This window comes from Ranitomeya imitator, chromosome 8, assembly GCF_032444005.1.
Source record: "Ranitomeya imitator isolate aRanImi1 chromosome 8, aRanImi1.pri, whole genome shotgun sequence".
NCBI lineage: Eukaryota > Metazoa > Chordata > Amphibia > Anura > Dendrobatidae > Ranitomeya > Ranitomeya imitator.
The window spans coordinates 42555363-42580515 of record NC_091289.1 but is presented as its reverse complement, the minus strand read 5'-3'; the positions used below and the strand labels follow the sequence as shown (position 1 = coordinate 42580515).

At 39.6% G+C, this 25153-nt stretch overlaps 1 protein-coding gene across 1 annotated transcript in view; it reads left to right on the top strand.

The window, feature by feature from the left end:
* Window positions 1–24718, top strand: part of EFCC1 (EF-hand and coiled-coil domain containing 1) — a 100702-nt gene extending 75984 nt beyond the window's left edge. Inside the window, exons 3-8 of the mRNA XM_069736795.1 lie at window positions 4030–4160; window positions 5019–5145; window positions 6068–6233; window positions 8897–9055; window positions 20759–20828; window positions 22559–24718. Coding sequence (XP_069592896.1) covers window positions 4030–4160; window positions 5019–5145; window positions 6068–6233; window positions 8897–9055; window positions 20759–20828; window positions 22559–22716 — 811 coding nt within the window. The 3' untranslated portion in view covers window positions 22717–24718. The remainder of the gene's footprint in view (window positions 1–4029; window positions 4161–5018; window positions 5146–6067; window positions 6234–8896; window positions 9056–20758; window positions 20829–22558) is intronic.
* The last annotated feature ends 435 nt before the right edge of the window (window positions 24719–25153 follow it).

Genomic DNA, 25153 nt, shown 5'->3' with positions numbered 1-25153 from the left:
GACAAAAACATCAAAAACATACATTCCCTTGTTTCCAAGAGCTAAAGAAATACTACCATCAGTGCAAGGTTAAAAAACACAAAAAAACAAGTTCTTTCAAATCTGTTCAGGAGGAGAATATGGGGGATGGGAAACTTTATCTATTGAAGTGTTGCGTAAAATCCTTTTCAGGGATAATACAAATAGGCTTGTGAGGTCAGACATGTCAAAGTCATGATGTATTCTATAGGCTTCCGCATGGCTGTGTCACAATGAGCCCACACACATGCTGCATACATAGGCATCAATGAAAATGTGGATCTAAGAGATCAAAAATGAATCCATAAAAGCATCATATATTATGTCTGTAATTTACGTCCTTAGGCACCAGGGGTGAGCTGCCCCTTGTATTTAATGGCTAACTCATGGCTATGCAAACTTATTTGACATGTGCTAAGGGTCTCCATAAATACCCAAAATGTAGAACTCAAAATGTTGGTACGGTGAGAGAGGAGCCTAACGTTGGGCAAAACGCACAGTCACATTATTTATACCAAACGCTTAACAATTTATCAAATTAACTTCAGAATTCATCTCCTTTTAGAGGAAAATGCGGAATAAAGGATTATAACAGAATTCTATTATTGTGTTTTCTAAACTGGAATAACCAAAGCTATTATTATTTCCGCATAAAATCCAATTACGACTCTATTATCTCTCTGAATTTTCGCACACATTGATTTCTACTGCAAATTCAACCATCATTTTCCAAGCACAAAGGAAGCCGGATGAATGAGTCCTGTTTAAAAATTGCCATAGAAACGTATCCCCATCCCAAAATACCCCCATCTCTGCCAGATAAGATGCATTCTTTGGGTTCTTAGGCAGATCCTTCATTGTGAGCCATGATCTTTGCCTTAAAGAGAAGCTATCATAACAAAATGACCTATTGTTTAATTCAGGTTTCTGTGTTACATGTATTTTTTTTTTTTTTTAAATTGGCATTTTTTTGTACCATTTATCACAATTTTGATGAAAAAAAGTTGTAATTTTCACACTGACCCCTTGGACTTTTTAGACTATACTTCCTGTGGTTTCAGGAAGAGTTTTCAGCAGGCTCCTTATCATCACAGGCAGGATTACAATGACAGGTAACACCTCCATTCCCAGCTGATAACACAGGATCCACCATTCACAATAAGCGAAGTCACAGATGAAACTGTTCCCTTTACAATGACCATTGCATGCTCATTAGATGTTTCAATACAAAGCATAGGATCTTAGTCATCACTCTATTGCTGGTAATGGACATGTAAATTGCCTGAAATAACTGAAAGTGAGAGTCTAAAAAAAAGCCCTTACGCTCAATGTAAAAATTGGAAAATCTCTATTTTTATTTTTAATATGGGTTGCGATATGGAAAAAAAAAATGACCAAAAATGTTCAAAAAATACATTTAACCCTGCTGTTGTCTTCGGTCTGGGGAGACCGATTTTGAACTTTGGTATTTTTTGGGGTGTTCAAGATGCGGTTCTGAAACTTGTGGTCGATTGACTTAAATGAGGATGGGTCGGTCGGCCACGGGTTTCAGAGCCGCATCTTGAATATTTTAAAGAATATTGAAGTTCGAGGTCGGTCGTTTTTGACCGAAGACAACAGCAGGGTAAATTATTTCCTGATGATAACTACAATTCAAGGCAATAGATTTTAGGAGACTAAACTAACTATCAAATTAAAGAACTTAGTAATGCTATATTAAATATGTAAAATCTGTTGTCTTATAGTTCTTGAAAAAAAGTTTGAAAGCAGTGTCCCCTATATGTAAATTGTTCACCAAGAGTCATCTAGGCGGCGCTGGTGGGATAGAGAGTCATGGTGTCCTGGCTGTTGTTAGCATGCCCATTCTGCTTTGATTGACATCTAGCTTAGCAGAGGTAGTCCTGATATCGAATGCCCAGGGGGATATTATCATCGCTTTGGTTTTCTCTCTCAAACTCTAGTGATAGGTTCCCTTTAAAGCAAAGATGATGGCTCACCGTGAAGAAGCATTGAATGAATTCTGTCTAGCCCGCACTTATATTCCATGTGAGATTGACGTTGTTTATTCACGACGCTCATAGTCATCATTCTCCTGTATACTGCTTAAGGGTATGTGACGGCCCCCGCTGTGTACAGGTGAGACGTCTCCTGTAATTACAGATGGTCCTGTCACTTTTCGGAGAAGATGCCTTGTCTTGTGATGATGACACTTGGCAGCTCTCACACATTGTTACTTACAATAAAATTGTTGAACAGGTGTCAATTTAATGAACGTAATAAGCAAAATGAATCATTTGTTTTCCGTACAACTTTCATACTCTCTCTGCCAAAGTAAATAGAATTTTCTCTTCTCGATCCCTCGAGGTCTCACCAGATGCAGAGATTTATGGTAGATTTTGGCTAATCTTTTACAAACTGGTAGCATCTGTTAGATTAAAACTATTTTTCTCCATTTTATCTGAGCTTTAGACCTTTTTAGCAATCATTATTGTCTTGTCAATATCATTGAAAATTGGCCAAATGGTGATTTTTTTTGTTGTTGTCGCAGTTCTGTCTGCTGGCTTTGGACATGGTGGTATTTAAAAAAAAAAATAATGAATAGTTCTCATTTTTGTGGTTGCTGTAAATCTAGTTAGCAACTCATATTTTTTAAATGGTGAAACCATTGTGTCCTCAGGGATCACGAAAAGGAAATGGCACAGGTGTCAGGAAAGGGTTGTTTTGCTTTGTCTCATGTTCTTTTTTTCAGAGGAATCCAATGCCAATACTTACAGCTGATAAGAAAAAAATAATCCTCTTTTCTAGGCTTTAGCTTTGATTTAGAAAGTTCATTATTTTGATCTATTGATTATTATTTCAATTCCAACTTTTTTTTGACTATTGCCATTTAAGTTACTGTATAGTAGAAGTAGTAGAGCAACGTTCCCCAAACCCAGTCCTCAAGAGCCGCAAACAGATCTTGTTTGCAGGATTTCCTTAGTATTGCCCATATGATGGAAATATTATCAAGTCACCAGAAATAGTCACAGGTTCTCTCACCTGAAAATCCTGAAAACATGACCTTTTAGTGGCTCGTGAGTACTGGAACTGTGGGGCGACTGTAGATGTTGACATTGCTGCAAGACCATTATGACTTGGGGGCCATGGACAGATCTGTCCATAGTGCATCATTCTTCTGTACTTAGAGCATTCCTCCCTTGTGTACTTGATTCTGGAATACACTGTATTAGCAGTACACGAATTAGAATCAATTAAAGGTACCTTCACACTCAGCAACTTTACAATGAGAACAACAGCGATCCGTGACATTGCAGCGTCCTGGATAGCGATCTCGTTGTGTTTGACACGCAGCAGCGATCTGGATCCCGCTGTGAGATCGCTGGTTGGAGCTAGAAGTCCAGAACTTTATTTGGTCGCCAGGTCGGCGTGTATCGTCATGTTTGACAGCAAAAGCAACGATGTCAGCAACGTTTTACATGGAGCTAACAACCAGCTACAACGATAAGTGAGTCGCCGTTACCGGCTGTTGCCGGTGTTTGACGTCTCTACAGCGACCTAAACAGCGACGCTCCAGCGATCGGCTCGTTGTCTATATCGCTGCAGCGTCACTGAGTGTGACTGTACCTTAAGACATAACATAGTAGATTGAGCCCAAAGACAAAATCACAAGTAGTCCCTCCATGGCTGGGCCAGTGGCACCATCTAGATAAGATCAAACTTACCCTTATAGACTTCTTACCTTCTCCATACCCTTAGGAAAATGTCTTGCTTGTTTTTTTTTCTCTGAATAGAGTTCCTCTGTAAAAGGGAGACCTAAGAAGGTGTGGGCCATGTAATAAAAAAGTGATGGGACCAGCCAAGGTTAGGCCTCCTCTTTCCTAAAGCCTTATATCAGCGACTCGGAGTGCCTCAATACTATGTATGCCCAGTGTTTTATAAAACCAGTTTTATACAGGTATCTGATGTAGACATCTTTTTACAATGGTTTCTTACATATTCATATTATTCCAGGTCGGAAGATAGCAAGGTAAAGCTAAAGCTGACAAGCCCAGAAAAAAAGATGATGACCATGAAGCCATATCAATCACTTTTCAAGGCAGAACACAGGTCGCCAAATGAAGATATACATGCTGATCACAATGGTATGTGATACTTTCCATTCTGGCGCTTTGCTACTTACTATTGATTGGGAGATAAATATACGAAAGGTCATGTCTAGTGATGAGCGAATATACTGATTACTCTAAATTTCCCGAGCACGCTCGGGTGTCCTCCGAGTATTTTTTAGTGCTCGGAGATTTAGTTTTTTTCGCCGCAGCTGAATGATTTACAGCTACTAGCCAGCTTGATTACATGTGGGGATTCCCTATCAACCAGGCAACCCCCACATGTACTTATACTGGCTAACAAATGTAAATCATTCAGCTGCGGTGATGAAAACTAAATCTCCGAACACTAACAAATACTTGGAGGACACCCGAGCGTGCTCGGGAATTTTCGAGTAACGAGTATTTTCGCTCATCACTAGTCATGTCTTATTGATGACACATGGAGTTTCAAATCATAGTCAACTTTAATAATTATTATAAAAATTCTCATGCTGGCAGATAAAGATTGGCTACTGCCTCTTTTATTGTAGAAAGGTGGTTTATTAAACCGTCAGTTAAAATATATAAATCGAGCTTCAACCATAAAATAACTTGTCGTCTTAGCTCTAAATTTGAACCTACACCTAATGTCAAAACTTTTTCTAGCCCCTATTAAATTCAGGTAGAGAGACAGCCCAGGGTTTACATGGCTTTTTTGTCATTACCTACATTGTCACATTTGGGTACTATTGACTAATAAATGCAATGAAGAACTTCTATCTCTCATATAGTTATTTTTTTACATTTGAGGTTATCATAAGGAAGATTTTGGGTTCTGACTTATAAAGTGACAATATTTTATTTTCCTTAATAATGAATCATTGACCTGAATTATAAAATGTGTTATTGTAGCAGAAGATCAGATATTTCGCTCTGTGGAAGGACAAGCAGCATCTGATGAAGAGGAGGAAAAGTGGGCAGGGTATCCAGCAGATGCAATGCAAGGGATTTTATCCAGCATTTCGTGCTGTGCAAGCGGGTATGTCATTTACAACCCTAGATATAAGATGATACACAAGGTTATTCTTGTGTAATATGGATAAAGGTGTTGTTAGTTTTAGCTATAAAAGAGATAGTTACAAAGTAAGATATAACAGATTCCCTTTAAAAATATATAAGCAAATATATTCATATTTACTAATGTACACACATTTTACAAACATATTAGACTAACGACAATCTAAAGTGTATGGAGGCCTCCCCAAATCTCTTCATGAGAGATGACATTGGGTGTAGATAAGGGTCCGACATGTCCAATTTCAGAAGGCCAATCCTTTTGTGCTAGGTGAGATAGCCAGAGACCAAGGTCTATGGTCATGTTTTGATTTTTTGACTTCAGGGGATAACTTCAGTCTTGAGAAAACCCCTTTGAAGGATAAGTCATGAAAGCACAGATCCTATATAAATGTATGGGTGGCACTGTGGAGCATCCAATCCAACCAACATGTCGGTCGGGTGCTTTTACTGCCAAATTCTTTAAATGGAGGCCATAAAACATGGTGTGAACCTTATTTATGAAAATCCGTAATGATAAAATTGTTGATCAAACTAGTTCACAATCGGCTTCCACAGCTAAGAAATGCTCTTTCTTAACAGCGATTTTTCAACAAAATATGTAAAAGTTTATGAGGACCTTTTTATTTGACATAAAAATAAATTATAACAATAGTAGATAATTTACAAACATTTTATCTGTGTTTCTGAAAAGTTCACATTTCCATTCATGACATGAATCACGTCTCTTCTGTGCAACCCGATGATGTACTGTATATTCCCCAGAGCTTCCCGTAATGTCCTACCATAACACCTGTATTATGCGGAGTTATCCAATATCACTTTAAATGCAGTAATAAAAAATAATGTGACGTTCCTTGTATTCATGTGGGATTTTATCATCTCAGGTGCGAGGACAGGAGGATATGGAAGCTCTTGACTGATATTATTGGAAGCGATGTTATTGATCCCCGGGATGTGCCTGCGTTATTGGTGGAAAGGATCTCCAAACTGACTGAAGAGCTGACAGTTAAAGAGCAGGAACTGAGGGATCTAGAAGTGCTGATGGAGGAGGTAATTAAAAGGCAGCGGTAACCGGTGATCCATCCACAGGTGATGACAGCAAGCATCACCGCTGGCTACCTCTAACTAGAGCCAGCTGGGACAACGCTTACGATGTGTTACCAAGATATACGGGCAGTCATTAGGAAAAAGCAGTTTGTTTCTATAAAGAAAGAAAATCATTCAAACAAATACCCAACTGTTCTGTAGCCTTCAAATGCGTCCTTTCATGCCATTATACATGCAATTATATTACTCTGCAATTTAGATTTAAAGGGGCACTTGCATCCACGGAATATGCCATAATTGTGCACACCTCAATAGCGCCAGCATCTAATTCGAGAACGGGGCCCAGTTGCGAGATTTTGTTAGTAGAGAGGTGGACCGATTTCTCCTACAAATTTATGGAAATTCCAACCAACTCTCCACCGGCAGTGTCACACATAAGGGTGCTGTTCCTTCTGTTTTGTGCAGATCCCATTACTTGGATTCGCATATATCTGCATCATACAACATTTGTTTTTTTCTAGAATTATTACCTACTTGAAGCATTAATACGGACATATTAACCTTTTAGTACAATGGTTAGCATGATCAGGTAATACTAATACTGATTGGCAGCAAGATCTAAACTTCTTCATCGTAGAGCCACGTCAAGAACGGTTCTTCATACTTGTGTTATGGCATCTTTACACATTAGATAAAAGTTGGTCAAACCTGTCTATTTGGGCAGAATTGGCCAACCATCTACTGTGTATAGGGGACTCCTCACTGTTCCCTCACAATTTGTATCTGTAGATATGAGGATCGGGCATTTGAAATTCAATTGCCAGATCCTTTTGTTGGAGATTTGCCGCTCCTGGCAGAAGCTCTCTCAACGAGAACACAAAATGCTCACCCCAGCCGAGTGTTTTTGTGTATGGTTCAGGCTACAGCTATCTAATGTGTGTGGCTAGTTTTAATTCAATCAGTGGATACCCATTTTTGTGGTGGCTTCTTAAGGTTTTGGTTACTATCTGGATCACCTTGCCTTATCAGCTGATTATGAAGGTCTTAGGTGGCATTACCCATCAGATAGCTGGAAGAGAAAGCTATTTCTCCTGATTCACCCATAAACATGCACGCTCATCTTAATCAGGCTTTTAAATTCCAAATGCCCGATCCATGTTTTCTTTCACATCATCTGTTGGGAGAGAGCTATAAGGAACCCATTCACATTAAATGGTCCTGCCAAATTTAAAGAGTCTGGTCAACTTTAAGGTACCTTCACACATAACGATATTGTTAACGATATCGTTGCTATTTGTGACGTAGCAACGATATCGTTAATGAAATCGTTATGTGTGACAGCGACCAACGATCAGGCCCCTGCTGGGAGATCGTTGGTCGCTGAAGAAAGTCCAGAACTTTATTTCGTCGCTGGACTCCCTGGAGACATCGCTGGATCGGCGTGTGTGACACCGATCCAGCGATGTCTTCACTGGTAACCAGGGTAAACATCGGGTAACTAAGCGCAGGGCCGCGCTTAGTAACCCGATGTTTACCCTGGTTACCATGCTAAAAGTAAAAAAAAACAAACACTACATACTTACCTACCGCTGTCTGTCCTCCAGCGCTGCGCTCTGCTCTCCTCCTGTACTGTCTGTGAGCCGGAAAGCAGAGCGGTGACGTCACCGCTCTGCTTTCCGGCTCCCAGACAGTACAGGAGGAGAGCAGAGAAGCAGAGCGCAGCGCTGGAGGACAGACGGCTGTAGGTAAGTATCTAGTGTTTGTTTTTTTTTACTTTTAGCATGGTAACCAGGGTAAACATCGGGTTACTAAGCGCGGCCCTGCGCTTAGTTACCCGATGTTTACCCTGGTTACCGGCATCGTTGGTCGCTGGAGAGCGGTCTGTGTGACAGCTCTCCAGCGACCAAACAGCGACGCTGCAGCGATTCGGATCGTTGTCGGTATCGCTGCAGCGTCGCTAAATGTGAAGGGGCCTTTACTAATGGCTACAGGTGCTTATATCTTTAGTAAATATGCCTTCAGTAGATATAGATCAATTGGTCTACTAATCTAATCTAATGTCTATAGACATTAAATGAATGTTAGTGGACTCTGACAATTTAGGGGCCATCTGCTGAGAGGTGCCTGTCTTGCCATTGTAGATTTTGAGGGAACAAGTATGGACCAGATGTTGGTTATCATTAAGCCCGATCCTGAGTTTCTTTGGAGGATAGGAACTGCTAAAGTTAAAGTTGTTTGGCAGCTGCATAAATTCCTGTCCAATCCAGCCATATCTATGTGTTGTGGTTGGCTATCTAATACTTTTATTTTTATTTATATTCCTTTATTCTTTACACAATTTGAGTTGCTTTTTGGTATCCACAGATGTGTCTTTCCTTACCTTTCCTTTAGGCTTTACATATCGCAAGAACAGTAGTGTGAGCGAACAAGCTTTTAAAAAAAAGATTTTTTTGATACTCTGTCGGGAGTTTATGCTGTCAGTGTCTGTTTGTGTCCAACCTATGGTTGTGATGTGGGTTGCAGACTTTTAGGTAATGTGATATTGTATTGAATTTGTATCTCGAGAAGTTAAAGTCCTCGATGAAATTCTGTAAAGGATAAGGATGGACACACCTAAACATCAACCTTTCGCATAGATATTGATATTATACTTTCCATTTTGCTAGATCAAGGAGCCATTCATTGACGAATTGGAAAGAAAGGTCGAGGATATTGAAATACTAAGGATAGACCTTCAGATGCTGGAGACAGAGAGAGTCCGTCTTTCGTTAGTTGAAGAAAAACTTCTTGATGTTTTACAGCTTCTTCAACAGCTACGGAATCTGGTAAGCAATTTGTCATCCAAGCTAAGCAATGCTAACATGATGTCTCATCACAACGACCCGTTAGATGAAAGCAGGCTCAGTGATTGACTGATTAAAGGGACTCTGTCACCTGAATTTGGAGGGAAAAATCTTCAGCCATAGGGGCGGGTTTTCGGGTGTTTGAATCACCCTTTCCTTACCCGCTGGCTGCATGCTGGCTGCAATGTTGGATTGAAGTTCATTCTCTGTACTCCGTAGTACACGCCTGCACAAGGTGCAATCTTGCCTTGCGCAGGCGTGTACTATGGAGGACAGAGAATGAACTTCAATCCAATATTGCAGCCAGCATGCAGCCGGCGGGTAAGGAAAGGGTGAATCAAACACCCGAAAACCCCGCCCCTATGGCTGAAGATTTTTCCCTCCAAATTCAGGTGACAGAGTCCCTTTAACTGATTTCTGTCGGTTTGGTCGGAAAACCACCTGATGATCAGCAGTTTTAGATGGTGAGAGCCACAGCTGGGGCATAGATTGTACTTTATTGACCATACAATATCATTATTGACAGGTTGACACTACTACACATGAGTTCTATATAAACTAATGATGAAGTCAGGGGTATATTTGTATTTGGCTAATTAAATATTTGTAAAATATAAAATGTCAAATGAAAAAAAAAATAGAAATTGCCTTGGAATGTGCTTGACTCTGCTATTCTACAGTAATACGATCAAAGAAGGTGACAGGAACCCTTTAAAAGGAATCTGTCAATAGGATAAACCAACCTTCCTAAGTTATCTATATGGGCATGTAGGACATAGAAAGATAAATAAAATGATACCTTTATATATGCGATCTGATGTCCTATTCTTGATACATTACGGTTTTTTTCATATGTAAATGAGCTTGTAAGATCTAGGAGCCGGACATAGATGTTCCTGAGAATCTGCCTCCAGAGCTTATTGTAAATGAAAGAAGCATTGCCAGTGTGAGTCATGTAATGACTGACAGTCTGCTTTCCTGTTCTACATGTCTCACACTGGCAATTCCTACTTTCATTTGCAATAATCTCTGGAGGCAGATTCTCACGGAGATCTTAACAGCTCTTTTACATATAAGAAAAACATGGATTTATCTTGATTTATCTGCATTAAGATGTCAGATCGGAGAAATCAAAGTATATATTTATCTCATCAATACTTTTTATTGCTTTTTAACATCTGTAATTATACAATAAAATTATATACACTTAGTTTACAAACTCTCAGGTTTAGTTTCCTTTCTTCCATTTTCAAAATGAAAAAGAGAATTAAAAAAACATAATTTCTCAACTACCCTCCCTATACCCTGACATGCAGGATATACTATTTATTTTTCCAGTGCTTACCTCTATTCTATCATCCTCTTGACCAAAGAAACCCTTCGATTGTTGCCCTTCCTTATTTAATCTCTATACATCAGGGTATCATGTTATTCAGCTTCCCATCACCTACAAGCCCATATAGACGGCTTAGGAGGGTTTATCCTACTGACAGATTCCCTTTGGGTCAACGTAGTATGACTCATTAGATGCATGAAATTTTTTTTCAGTTTTCATATGTTTTTAGTAGAAACTCCAGGACAATCTTCAAGAGATAATCTTGGGTTTCTTTAAATTGGCATACGTTAGCGATGCGTTAGATACTTTGCGGTCAATGGCTGGGCTAACGGATCCGTTACATTGCGTTAGTGGCGCTATGTAACGGATTCCGTTAGCGGACTGCCACTAACGCAATGTGAACCCAGCCTTTACTTCTAATTTTTCCAGCACCCACCATAGCTTTGGCCATACCCTTCTTTGACTCTGCTCATTTTGTTTTTCTCTTCATTCCATTGTTTTCTGGAAATATTTTTCTTCTCTGCCCAAGGAAAAGAAAACCCTAGCATTAAGTTTTTTTTTTATTATGAAATTCTACCACAAAACTTGAAATATTTGCTTGGTCCATAATGGGTTTTATTGGATTTGATAAGTCTAGCAGTGTTTTTTTGAACACTCATAACAGCCATTACTACGGCATCAGAATAAGAAGTTCTCAACTCTTAATCCTGTTGTATATCCCACAAACAAGATAATATTTGCAGCCACAACCAGCAGAGAACTGCTCTTCTCCAGGACAGTCAGAAGCTGCCTCAGACTTGTTGATTTAGAATATTAATACATAATAAAAAATAGATGCTGTGGAAATTCTGAAGAGCAAGAACTATCAGAATATGTAGCACTTGACTTTCAGGATTTGGACTTGTTCAATTTTCAGCTCCCAGACTCGGTTGACCCTAGTCTGTCATTCAATAGCGTTTTATAGATTTTTATAGTCCGTCATCAAGAATATTTCAAATATTCTGTCAATCCCTCTGCATCCCTCCGCTGTGACTTTCTCAGTCGTTCTCTATGAATATGTATGTGTGTGATTCTCTAGAAGCGCTGAGTCGGAAATAAATATTGTTCTTTTAAATATAAGTAACGGCATGGAGAGAAGCTGGAGGATCCTAAGACAATGTCGGACCATTTACCGCTGAGACACGCTGTAAATATAGTGTTTTCTATGGCGTATCTTTTCTTCAGGACGTTTCATGGAAATGAGACTTTACTTAATGGGCGCCGCAAATTACAGTATTTTAATACCTCTATTTATATGCAGTAGACTTGTTAACATTCGCAGCCATTCAGTGATCCATTCTCTTCACCGAGAAACACATTAAGGTAATAAATGTAGAGCATTTCATATTTGTAGCCGTTTGCATAAAACAGGAGGAAAAGTTCACTACGAGTCTTGAGGGTTTTATGTGGCAAGTAGCCATTAGCGAGGATTGCCAAAATTCGATTTGGGCCAAATTTAATATGGCGAATCTAAATTTTCGGAAAAATTAATAGTGGATTAAAATTGTCACACATGGGTTCACTTATTTCTAATAGTTATTGTTCCTTTGACTAGACTTAGATAATAAAACCTAGAATAATAAAAACATACAGCCTACTAATAGGTATAAATATACTTTTGTTGAGTGAAAATATATATTATAAAACATAAAAAAGTCATAAAACCAATGTGGAGCTACATAACAAAATATGAAAGTTAAATCAGCTATGGGGCCACACCTAGGAGTATGTAAAAAGCATTTGAAATTGTTACCATCCACCTCTCGTGTCTCCCCTTTTCCTCATAGTTTGTAAGCTTGCGAGCAGGGCCCTCACTCCTCTTGGTATCTGTTTTGAACTGTATTTCTGTTATGCTGTAATGTCTATTGTATGTACAAGTCCCCTCTATAATTTGTAAAGCGCTGCGGAATATGTTGGCGCTATATAAATAAAAATTATTATTATTATTATTATTTGAAATTGTGATAGACGTAACATACAAAATACTATATGTATAAGAAAGGAGCATTGGGGCGCTGAGTCACTTCTCACTGAGAAGTCAAGGAGTCTGAGGTCAAATTCCAGGAGGGTAAGTCATAGAAAAAGGGGGAAAAAAAGGATCGTCAACGGTAAAATCTGGGGTCAGGAAACCAAGTTCAGAGTTCATCAAAGCAAAAAGGGGTCATTCAAATGGGTAGTAAAAAAGGTAACTCCAAGGTCCGGCAACAAAGATCAGAATGCAGAGTTCAGAGCAAACATATCACCAAGCTTAAAGCTACAACTGGCAATGTCTGATAATAGCCAGCTATATACTCTGGTAATAACCCATAACGGGTGACATCTGGTGAACCCTACAGGCCCAGCCAGATTGGGCAGCTGGATTGTCAATCACAATACTGACAGCGCTGTCACTCACAGCGTGGTGGAATTGTGACAAGTATGACCAAGGTATATATGGTATCTAGTATAAGCAATGTATAACAATACATCTCAGAAATAAGAAATGGAGAACCAATAGTAAATACAGCTATAGAAAATAGTATTGTTAATCGAAAATTATCAGAAACATAGCTGACCCTATCCAATCAGGAGCTCCCACTCCTACGTATGTTTCACCTGAGCTTTCTCCAGGATTGAGGGGTACGTTTCGCCTGAGCTTTCTCAAGGAGTCATTCTTTTGCTGCTTTTGATACCCACTCGTAATATATATACTAAGATTACTGTGTTTTGTTTTTTTGTAGGTTATTAGCATTAGATTATGTCTGATAGGATAATTTTTCAGTGTGGATGCTAAATAGACCATTAAGTCTTCTCCTGCCATCAATCTTCTATGATGAGAGCAGGTAGTATGAAAACTACCTGTTTTATTGTAATAAATTATTATTGTGCTTGATATATTGTAATACATAAAGTTAAATGATAAAAAAATTGAATAATTGGGGTGCAGTATATTCAAATATATCTGGTGGCCCAAGTTCCTAAATGACTCCTTCAGCATGTATGTAAAACCAAAATATTATACTTATAAAGTTCATAATAGCTCAGTGCATAAAGTTTCTGATATAGCCACCCATAGTATAACTTTACAGCCGAAGTGCACAAATAATAAGGCTTATAAAAGTGTGAGTCAATCTGAATATACAGTATATTAACCCCTTTGCGACCCAGCCTGTTTTCACCTTTCTGACCCGGCCAATTATTACAATTCTGACCACTGTCCCTTTATGAAGGTAATAACTCTGGAACGCTTCAACGGATCCCACTGATTCTGAGATTGTTTTCTCGTGACATATTGTACTTTATGATAGTAGTAAAATTTCCTCGATATGACTTGTGTCTTTTTGTGAAAAAAATGGAAATTTGGCAAAAATTTTTAAAATTTTGCAATTTTCCACTTTCAGTTTTTATGTCCTTAATTCAGAGAGCCATATCGCACAAAATAGCTAATAAGTAACATTTCCCACATGTCTATTTTACATCAGCACAATTTTGGAACCACAATTTTTTTTTGTTAGGAAGTTATAAGGGTTAAAAGTTGACCAGTGATTTCTTATTTTTTCAACAAATTTTACAAAACCATTTTTTTTAGAGACCACATCACATTTGAAGTGACTTTTAGGGGCCTATATTATAGAAAATGCCCAAAAGTGACACCATTCTAAAAACTGCACACCTCTAGGTGCTCAAAACCACATTCAAGAAGTTTATTAACCCTTCAGGTGCTTCACAGGAATTTTTGGAATGTTTAAAAAAAATGAACATTTTACTTTTTTCCACAAAAAATTTACTTTAGATTCAATTTGTTTTGTTTTACCAAGGGTAACAGGAGAAATTGGACCCTAAAAGTTGTTGTACAATTTGTCGTGAGTATGCTGATACCCCATATGTGGGGGGAACCACTGTTTGGGTGCATGGCAGAGCTCAAAAGGGAAGGAGCGCCATTGACTCTTTCAATGCAAAATTGTCTGGAATTGAGATAATAATAATAATTTTATTTATATAGCGCCAACATATTCCGCAGCGCTTGAGATCGGACGCCATGTCGCGTTTGGAGAGCCCCTGATGTGCCTAAACAGTGGAAACCCCCAATTCTAACTCAAACCCTAACCCCAACACACCCCTAACCCTAATCCCAACCCTAACCATAACCCTAACCACAAACCTAACCCTAAAGGTACCTGCACACATAGCGATTTCGTTAACGATATCGTTGCAACGTCACGCTTTTTGTGATGTAGCAACGATCCCGCTAACGGCCTCGTTATGTGTGACAAGGACCAATGATCAGGCCCCTGCTGGGAGATCGTTGGTCGCTGGGGAATGATCAGGACTTTTTTTGGTCGCTGATCACCCGCTGTCATCGCTGGATCGGCGTGTGTGACGCCGATCCAGCGATGTGTTCACTTGTAACCAGGGTAAATATCGGGTTACTAAGCGCAGGGCCGCGCTTAGTAACCCGATATTTACCCTGGTTACCATTGTAAAAGTAAAAAAAAAAAAGTACATACTCACATTCCGATGTCTGTCACGTCCCCCGCCGTCAGCTTCCCTGCACTGACTGTCAGCGCCGGCCGTAAAGCAGAGCACAGCGGTGACGTCACCACAGTGCTCTGCTTTACGGCCAGCGCTGACAGTGCGGGAAGCTGACGGCGGGGGACATGACAGACATCGGAATGTGAGTATGTACTTTTTTTTTTTTTTTACTTTTACAATGGTAACCAGGGTAAATATCGGGTTACTAAGCGCGGCCCTGCGCTTAGTAACCCGATATTTACCCTGGTTACCCGGGGACTTAGGCATCGTTGAAGACAGTTTCAACGATGCCGAAGTCTTTCCCCTGATCGTTGGTCGCTGGAGAGAGCTGTCTGTGTGACAGCTCCCCAGCGACCACACAACGACTTACCAACGATCACGGCCAGGTCGTATCGCTGGTCATGATCTTTGGTAAGTCGTTTAGTGTAACGGTACCTTAACACACCCCTGACCCTAACCCCAACCCTAACTCTAATCCCAACCCTAACCCCAATGGGAAAATGGAAATAAATAATTTTTTTAAATTTTATTATTTTTCTCTAAGGGGGTGATGAAGGGGGGTTTGATTTACTATTTATAGCGGGTTTTTTAGCGGATTTTTATGATTGGCAGCCGTCACACACTAAAAGACGCTTTTTATTGCAAAAAATAGTTTTTGCATCACCACATTTTGAGAGCTATAATTTTTCCATATTTTGGTCCACAAAGTCATGTTAGGTCTTGTTTTTTGCGGGACGAGTTGACGTTTTTATTGGTACCATTTTTGGGCACATAACATTTTTTGATCGCTTTTTATTCCGATTTTTAGGAGGCAGAATGAACAAAAACCAGCAATTCATGAATTTCTTTTGTGGGAGGCGTTTATACCGTTCCACGTTTGGTAAAATTCATAAAGCAGTTTTATTCTTCGCATCAGTACGATTACAGCGATACCTCATTTATATCATTTTTATGTTTTGGCGCTTTTATACAATAAAAACTATTTTATAGAAAAAATAATTATTTTTGCATCGCTTTATTCTGTGAGCTATAACTTTTTTATTTTTCTAGTGATGGAGCTATATGGCAGCTTCTTTTTTGTGGCACAAGATGACGTTTTCAGTGCTACCACATTTATTTATATCCGTCTTTTTGATTGCGTGCTACTCCACTTTTTGTTCGGCGGTATGATGATAAAGCATTGGTTTTTTGCCTTTTTTTAATGGTTTTCACTAAAGGGGTTAACTAGTGCGACAGTTTTATAGGTCGGGTCGTTACGGACGCGGCGATACCAAATATGTGTACTTTTATTGTTTTTTTTATTTACATATATATATGTATTTATTGGATTTATGGAATTTATTTTTCTTTATTTGGGATTTTTTTTACACATTATATATATATATATTTTTTTACTTTTTACATTGTCCAAGGTTGGGACATTACTATATGAAGTCAGATCGCTGATCTGACACTTTGCATAGCACAGTGTCAGATCAGCGATCTGACAGGCAGTGTAGGAGGCTTGCCGGTACCTGCTCTCATCAGGCGCTAAAAAGCCACCTCACTGAAGGACCCGGAAGGACCCCGCGGCCATCTTGGAGCCGGGGGTCTCCATGGAGACCACAGGAACAGCGCGATAGCATCGCGTTGTTCCAGTGGGAGAGCGCAGGGAGCCCCCTCCCTGTGCAATTGTCCTCTATACTGACAGCGGCATCAGAGGCGTTAAATGCCCATAGTAACATAGTTAGTAAGGCCGAAAAAAGACATTTGTCCATCCAGTTCAGCCTATATTCCATCATAATAAATACCCAGATCTACGTCCTTCTACAGAACCTAATAATTGTATGATACAATATTGTTCTGCTCCAGGAAGACATCCAGGCCTCTCTTGAACCCCTCGACTGAGTTCGCCATCACCACCTCCTCAGGCAAGCAATTCCAGATTCTCACTGCCCTAACAGTAAAGAATCCTCTTCTATGTTGGTGGAAAAACCTTCTCTCCTCCAGACGCAAAGAATGCCCCCTTGTGCCCGTCACCTTCCTTGGTATAAACAGATCCTCAGCGAGATATTTGTATTGTCCCCTTATATACTTATACATGGTTATTAGATCGCCCCTCAGTCGTCTTTTTTCTAGACTAAATAATCCTAATTTCGCTAATCTATCTGGGTATTGTAGTTCTCCCATCCCCTTTATTAATTTTGTTGCCCTCCTTTGTACTCTCTCTAGTTCCATTATATCTTTCCTGAGCACCGGTGCCCAAAACTGGACACAGTACTCCATGTGCGGTCTAACTAGGGATTTGTACAGAGGCAGTATAATGCTCTCATCATGTGTATCCAGACCTCTTTTAATGCACCCCATGATCCTGTTTGCCTTGGCAGCTGCTGCCTGGCACTGGCTGCTCCAGGTAAGTTTATCATTAACTAGGATCCCCAAGTCCTTCTCCCTGTCAGATTTACCCAGTGGTTTCCCGTTCAGTGTGTAATGGTGATATTGATTCCCTCTTCCCATGTGTATAACCTTACATTTATCATTGTTAAACCTCATCTGCCACCTTTCAGCCCAAGTTTCCAACTTATCGAGATCCATCTGTAGCAGAATACTATCTTCTCTTGTATTAACTGCTTTACATAGTTTTGTATCATCTGCAAATATCGATATTTTACTGTGTAAACCTTCTACCAGATCATTAATGAATATGTTGAAGAGAACAGGTCCCAATACTGACCCCTGCGGTACCCCACTGGTCACAGCGACCCAGTTAGAGACTATACCATTTATAACCACCCTCTGCTTTCTATCACTAAGCCAGTTACTAACCCATTTACACACATTTTCCCCCAGACCAAGCATTCTCATTTTGTGTACCAACCTCTTGTGCGGCACGGTATCAAACGCTTTGGAAAAATCGAGATATACCACGTCCAATGACTCACCGTGGTCCAGTCTATAGCTTACCTCTTCATAAAAACTGATTAGATTGGTTTGACAGGAGCGATTTCTCATAAACCCATGCTGATATGGAGTTAAACAGTTATTCTCATTGAGATAATCCAGAATAACATCCCTCAGAAACCCTTCAAATATTTTACCAACAATAGAGGTTAGACTTACTGGCCTATAATTGATCGGTACTAGCACCAATTGTGGGCATTGCTGCGGGGTGTCAGCTGTCGCATACAGCTGACACCAGCACCCGATCACCGCGGTTCTCAGTGTGAGGCCGCAGTGATCGTGCCGCCGTACCAGTACTTCTCTGGATGGAAATGCAGTTCCTGCAGAGCAGTATTAGTGCGGCGAAGGTCGGGAAGTACTGGGGGGGAACCAGTGGGCCCCTCTGAAAAATTCATGATGGGGACGTCAACGATTTAAAGGGTAGTCTCAACATAGAGCGATGATTGACAGTTCAGACCAACAAGCATGGTTGAGCCACTGGCCAGAACTGTGCACTTTTCAAATGCGGAAGCAGAGCGCAGGGGTACAGCGATTAACCAGCTTCAGGCCACCTCTGATAAGACTGCAGAGGTGTCCGATAACATAGACAATAAGCAGTAAACCGTAAGATTGAAAATACCTCCGTTCTTTGGAATGGAAAGGACGTTTTATAAGATATATATTGCAAAGTTACTTGTTTCTATGAGCACTTTGAGATTTTACTGATTTATGATGTTGAAACAGCACCTTTAATTGTCTTGTATGGCTCTGCTGACCTCGCTTTTGTTGCAGAGGTGCCTTAGGGATCACTTAGACATTAGGGTCCGAGGAATCTATAGTATACATTATGATAATGTCCCTCCTAGCTTTAACGTTACAATGTCGATTGTGTCCAATATTACTGGTGTCCTTGATCCCAACTATTGGGCTCCCATAATAATAAACATATAGAATAATATCATCCATAATCCCATCATAACATTTAATATTATCAGTCATAATCCCATCATACTGTTTAATCATTTCAGTGATAATCCCGTCATACTGTTAAATATTACCAGCTATAATCCTATCATACTGTTTAATAATACCATCTATAATCCCATCATACTATTTAATAATACCATCCATAATACCATCATACTGTTTAATAATACCATCCATAATGACGTCACACTGTTTATTAGTTTCAGTCATAATCTCATCATACTGTTTAATAATACCAGCTATAATCCTGTCATACTTTTTAATAATACCAGCTATAATCCCGTCATACTGTTTAATAATACCAGCTATAATCTTGTCATACTTTTTAATAATACCAGCTATAATCCCATCATACTGTTTAATAATACCAGCTATAATCCCATCATACTGTTTAATAATACCAGCTATAATCCCATCATACTGTTTAATACTTTCAGTCATAATGCCGTCATATTATTTAATAATAGCAGCTATAATCCCATCATACTGTTTAATACCACTTATAATCCCATCATACTTTTTAATCCCAGCTGTAATCAATTTATACCATTTAATACCAGCTATAATCCCATCATACTGTTTATTCCTAACTGTAATCCCATCATACTGTCTAATACCAGCTATAGTCCCATCATACTGTCTAATACCAGCTATAGTCCCATCATACTGTCTAATACCAGCTATAGTCCCATCATACTGTCTAATACCAGCTATAGTCCCATCATACTGTTTAATACCAGCTATAGTCCCATCATACTGTCTAATACCAGCTATAGTCCCATCATACTGTTTAATACCAGCTATAGTCCCATCATACTGTCTAATACCAGCTATAGTCCCATCATACTGTCTAATACCAGCTATAGTCCCATCATACTGTTTAATACCAGCTATAGTCCCATCATACTGTTTAATCCCAGCTATAGTCCCATCATACTGTCTAATCCCAGCTATAGTCCGATCATACTGTTTAATCCCAGCTATAGTCCCATCATACTGTTTAATCCCAGCTATAGTCCCATCATACTGTTTAATCCCAGCTATAGTCCCATCATACTGTTTCATCCCAGGTATAGTCCCATCATACTGTTTAATCCCAGCTATAGTCCCATCATACTGTTTCATCCCAGCTATAGTCCCATCATACTGTCTAATACCAGTTATAATCCCATCATACTATTTAATCCCAGCTATAGTCCCATCATACTGTTTCATCCCAGCTATAGTCCCATCATACTGTCTAATACCAGTTATAATCCCATCATACTATTTAATCCCAGCTATAGTCCCATCATACTGTTTAATCCCAGCTGTAATCCCATAATACTCTTTAATCCCAGCTGTAATCTCATCATACTGTTTGATATTAGCAGCCAGAGGGCCCCATACTATCAGTGGTACTGTCGTATCCTCCCAGCCCTGTACTGCCACCATAATATACTCCATATCTCTCCATATTTTCCCTTAAATATATATATTTCCCTGTAAAATGTGCGGGAGGAAACCATAGAACCAGCCGGTGTCAGACAGCAATGGATGCCAGATGGAGGACAGAACAGAGGTGTGACCAGAGCCTGCTTTCTAGTTGTCCCACATTGTATTGAATTTGTCTGTGATTTCTTTGCCGCCATCAATCAAAATATTAAGAAATCAGCAAAAAAAAACCCCTTCTGTAATATTCTATTAGGCATGAAGCAGCGACATGTCATTTAGTTCCAGCTGAGACAGTACGGAGTAATGCGCAGCACTCATTATAGTGTGCCGATGCCATTGTGTAATGCCGCCATATATCAACACGCCGTCATTTGCATCTTGTCCTTGCTTTGCATTCTGTGCTTCTTAGTGATGGATTGTCACAAGTCACTCATTTCATTTTTATGGTTTTATTTTAGGAAATCCCTCATCAGGAATTGGGAAGAGTTTTATTGAATACCTTGGAGAGATGCAGAGAGCCGAGGCACGGTAAGAGAATAGATGGACGGACGATGGCCGCTGTCCATACTGAGGATAATACTGGCCAGCTGGACTTTTACATGGTGGCACCATTTCATTAACAGGTCTCAGTAATGGTAGTTGTTAATGTCTCACAATGACTAGGGTGGTCTTTTTCCCTTCCCGACATGGCAGTTTTCTTTTTTTTGCTCTATCTTTTTTTCCTATTCTTCTTCCAAGACCCATAACTTTTTTTCCATCAATATATTTGTTTGAGGGCTTGATTTTTTATTATTTTTTTTTATTTTACGGGACGACTTGCAGTTTTGAATGACCATCCATTTTATCAAGTGAAGTACTTGAAAGCAAGAAAAAAAATTGCAAATGCGGCTAAATTGCAAAAAAAAACAAATGCAATTCCACAATTGGTTTTTGAGTTTTGCTTTTTTTCAACGTTATTTAAAAGATAAAAATGACTTATTATATGACTTAAAAAATTAGGGAATTTGTTAAAAAAAAATCGCTTTTGTCATCATGTTCTGAGACCAGTAAACATTTTCAATTTTTGATGGAGCTGTGTATGGGCTTGTCTTTTGTGCCCTGAGCTGATGCGTTTAGTGAATCCATTTGGGAGTAGATAGGATGTTTTGATCGACTCTTATTGTATTTTTTTCACTGTGTTGCAGAGGCTGAAAAACTGCAATTTTAGTGCTTTGATTTTATTTCTCATTACGCCATTTACTGATTGGGTTAATTAATTTTGTATTTTGATGCTGTAGATAAGCCCCTGATGTATCCTGAAAGATGAGAAAAAGAGGTTATATTATACTCACCCAGGGGCGGTCCCGCTGCGGTCCTGTGAAATGGGTGTCTCCGGTCCGGTCCGGCACCTCCTATCTTCATTCCATGACGTCCTCTTCTGGTCTTCACGCCGCGGCTCCGGCGCAGGCGTACGTTGTCTGCCCTGTTGAGGGCAGAGCAAAGTACTGCAGTGCACAGGCGCTGGGCCTCTCTGACCTTTCCGGCGCCTGCGCACTGCAGTACTTTGCCCTCAACAGGGCAGACATAGTACTCCTGCGCCTGAGCCGCGGCGTGAAGACCAGAAGAGGACGTCATGGAATGAAGATGGGAGGCGCTGTTCCGGACCTGAGACACCCATCGGAGCAGGACCGCCCCTGGGTGAGTATAATCTAACGTCTTTTTCTCCTCTTTCAGGTAACATCGGGGGCTTATCTACAGCATTACAGAATGCTGTAGATAAGTCCCTGATGACGGTGGGCTTACCTCATCATCGATTTTGGGGGTGACAGGTTCCCTTTAAATGTAGCTGTCATAGATTGACAGTTTAACAGCCGCAGGTGGAGCTCCGCTTTCGCAGCAGATGATGGCTGAATAAATGCGGAGACTGAGAATCTGTCAAGTTCACTATAATGTTCTGACGATTTTCTTTGTGGAGAGTGACAAGCCAGGCTTTGCATGTCAGAGTGAGGAGACTTATAAGCCATACATGCTCCTCTGGGAAATCAAATATGCAAATTGTCTCTTAAGAAAGAAAGAAGACTGGGACTCTAGCGCCACCAACTGGAAGCAGAAACTTTTAGAGGCAATGCTAGCAATAAATGGCACTAGAGTTTTAGTCTTCTTTAGTGGTGTGTTTTCTTGAATTATTTTCACCAGGTAATGATTTTGTCAGAATGAACTTAATTATACAGTAACTAATATAACCTTTTAATGCCTTTTCTTTTCTTTTTTTTTTATAGGAAAAGAACACATCTTTGATGTTTTGGACACTTTATACCATGAATTATCAGTCTGCGAATTACTTCATCACCAACACAGCGAAGAAGAAATAGAAGAAGAAGAAGAAGAGGAGGAGAGCGGGCAGTCGCTGACTGGCTCCATAGTCATATCTTGCTAAACAACAGCACCATCTATGGGTCATTCGTGACAGTGCATCTCGGGTGAAGGCGGAACTACACCGTGAGAAACTGTGAGTTTCATCAGGGCAATAGGATCGGTTGACAAGGAGAAACCAACACTAATCAATCTCCCTCAAGCTCCACTATCTGAATCACACAGTGTTCGGGGGCGAAGAATTTCGGGGAAGCAAATGAGCGCGTGAACCACTTTCATTGGCCGACAGAGATGAAAAATTATTTATTCTGCTCTACCTGCAGATTCTCTACGTGTCTGAGAAGAGTTCATCACTCAGCGCTGCCGGTGACACAGTGACAGAAAATTGGAATATATTTCAAAATTAAAATGAAACTACAGCATTAAAAATGACAGATGTCCCCAGGCGAGGAGCGCCCGGCTGTAATGGACGGCAGAGCTAATAAACTTATGGTTCAACAGTTTACACTTCCCATGACTGGGACTAGCGATGATGTATGATGTATGATGAAAAGATCGATAAATCTCACAAATGGCTCTGTAAGGGACAAAGCTGACGGAGCAATGAAGTGATGACATTACATGTCACTATAAGCTACCCAACTTCATTTGTTTCTCCCCTGCGATCCTTTCTCACCTACGTATTCTATTGTATATACTGTATAAAAGGGTAAATGTCTGAGGCCGGGATCAGAAGAGCAAATGCAAAATTGTGCGTATTTCATCAAGAAAAACAGACAATTATTCATCTCTATTGACCATTTTCTACATTATGGCTGCAGGATGATTTGTCTGGGAATGTATCAGTGAGCTCATTCTGAGGGGGAGTTTAAAACTCTGATCTTTGCAAACTCGTTTGTGCTGATTTATGACCACAGATCACATCAAAGTTGAGCTGAACATCGATGTGGTCATAAATCAGCTGAGAAGAGCTCAGAAAAAAAGATAAAAGCGTTAGAAACTCTCCATCAGAATGAGCTCCCTGATAGATTTTTCAGATACATCATTCTGTAGTCATCATTGTGCAGGAAAATAACTAGATGCTAAAAGACAATTGGTGCAAAATTTTTAATTAAACCTAATTTTTTTTAAAGGGACTCTGTCATCTGGTTTTAGCTACCTCATCTAAGAGCAGCGTAGTGGAGGCAAAGAGAAGCTGAATCCAACAATGTATCGCTTAGATTGCTGGGTGCAGCCGTTCTCACACAATCAGAGGTTTTAAATTTAGAATGAAGCAGAGCTGAGAAAGCAAACCCCGCCCACACCACAGCTTACCCCGCCCACACAAGGCTCTCCATGCACAAAGTCCATAGACAGCGAGCTGCTTATCACAGGAGGGGGCGTTGCCAGACTAGTGTAATCAAGGTTAACCTCTTAGTGATAAATCCTTCACAGTTAGTAAACAGCAGCACGCACTTTAACAAGTGACACATCCCTGAATTCTGTAGTTCAGCCTCTAACGGCTGCTGTCTTCAGATTATATAGTAAAACCTACCGATAGATTCCTTTTAAAGCCAAATTTAAGTAAAAAAAAAAAAAAAAATTCCCCATCACGGATATGAACATTATGTAGACATTACTCTATCTTAATAATAATAATAATAATAATCTTTCCATTAAGTAAAACTTCAGCTAAACAATCCAACAACATTCCCATAATCTGTGCAAATTGGTGACATGTAGAAATGTATTTATATCTGACAGACCATTACATTAGAGTTTATATGTAGATTACATTCCATAGAACTTGATATTTTAATAAAAAAAGGTTAATAAAGAATATTTTTTTTTTCATCTTTTTCACCCCTGAGGGTATTACAATAGAAACGTGCTTTCTTTTTTATGAAATATGTCTTAAAAGTATTTGATCATCTTGAAGCTTGGTGCCTATAATCATATTCTCATTCCATGCAGGTCTATTTTTACAGAGCCTCCCGACTGTGCCAGTAAATTAAATATGCATATATTTCATCGGAGTTAATAATATCTGTTGTGTTCAATAAATGATCTTGTTTTTTGGACAAGTAGTCATAATTATATACGACATAAATCATTATGATAAAGCACTTTTTTTGGTGCTGGTTGGGCGGGGGTGGGGTTCAACTTTATCAAAACCAAAGAAATGAGCTGTAACATATATTGGGACAAGTGCTGAGTATAGGTGCACATTCGCACTGTGGCCATTAAACAGGTCAAAACCTAAGATAAAAACAAAATGAGCAAATGCTCTGTATTAAGTACATAGTAATAGTAAATAGCATAGGGTACTTAGATAACACTATCTTGATAAAAAAAAAAGCAGAAAATCCATTCTACTGCGACAAGGTGTACCCAATCTCTAATATTGAATCTTTCGATGGGTCATCCTACCCTACCCTAACATGGATGGGGCAGAGCATGACCCAGGCCCGACTGTTCAGATAACTGCCTATGGGAAGCTATATACTGAACATGAAATATCC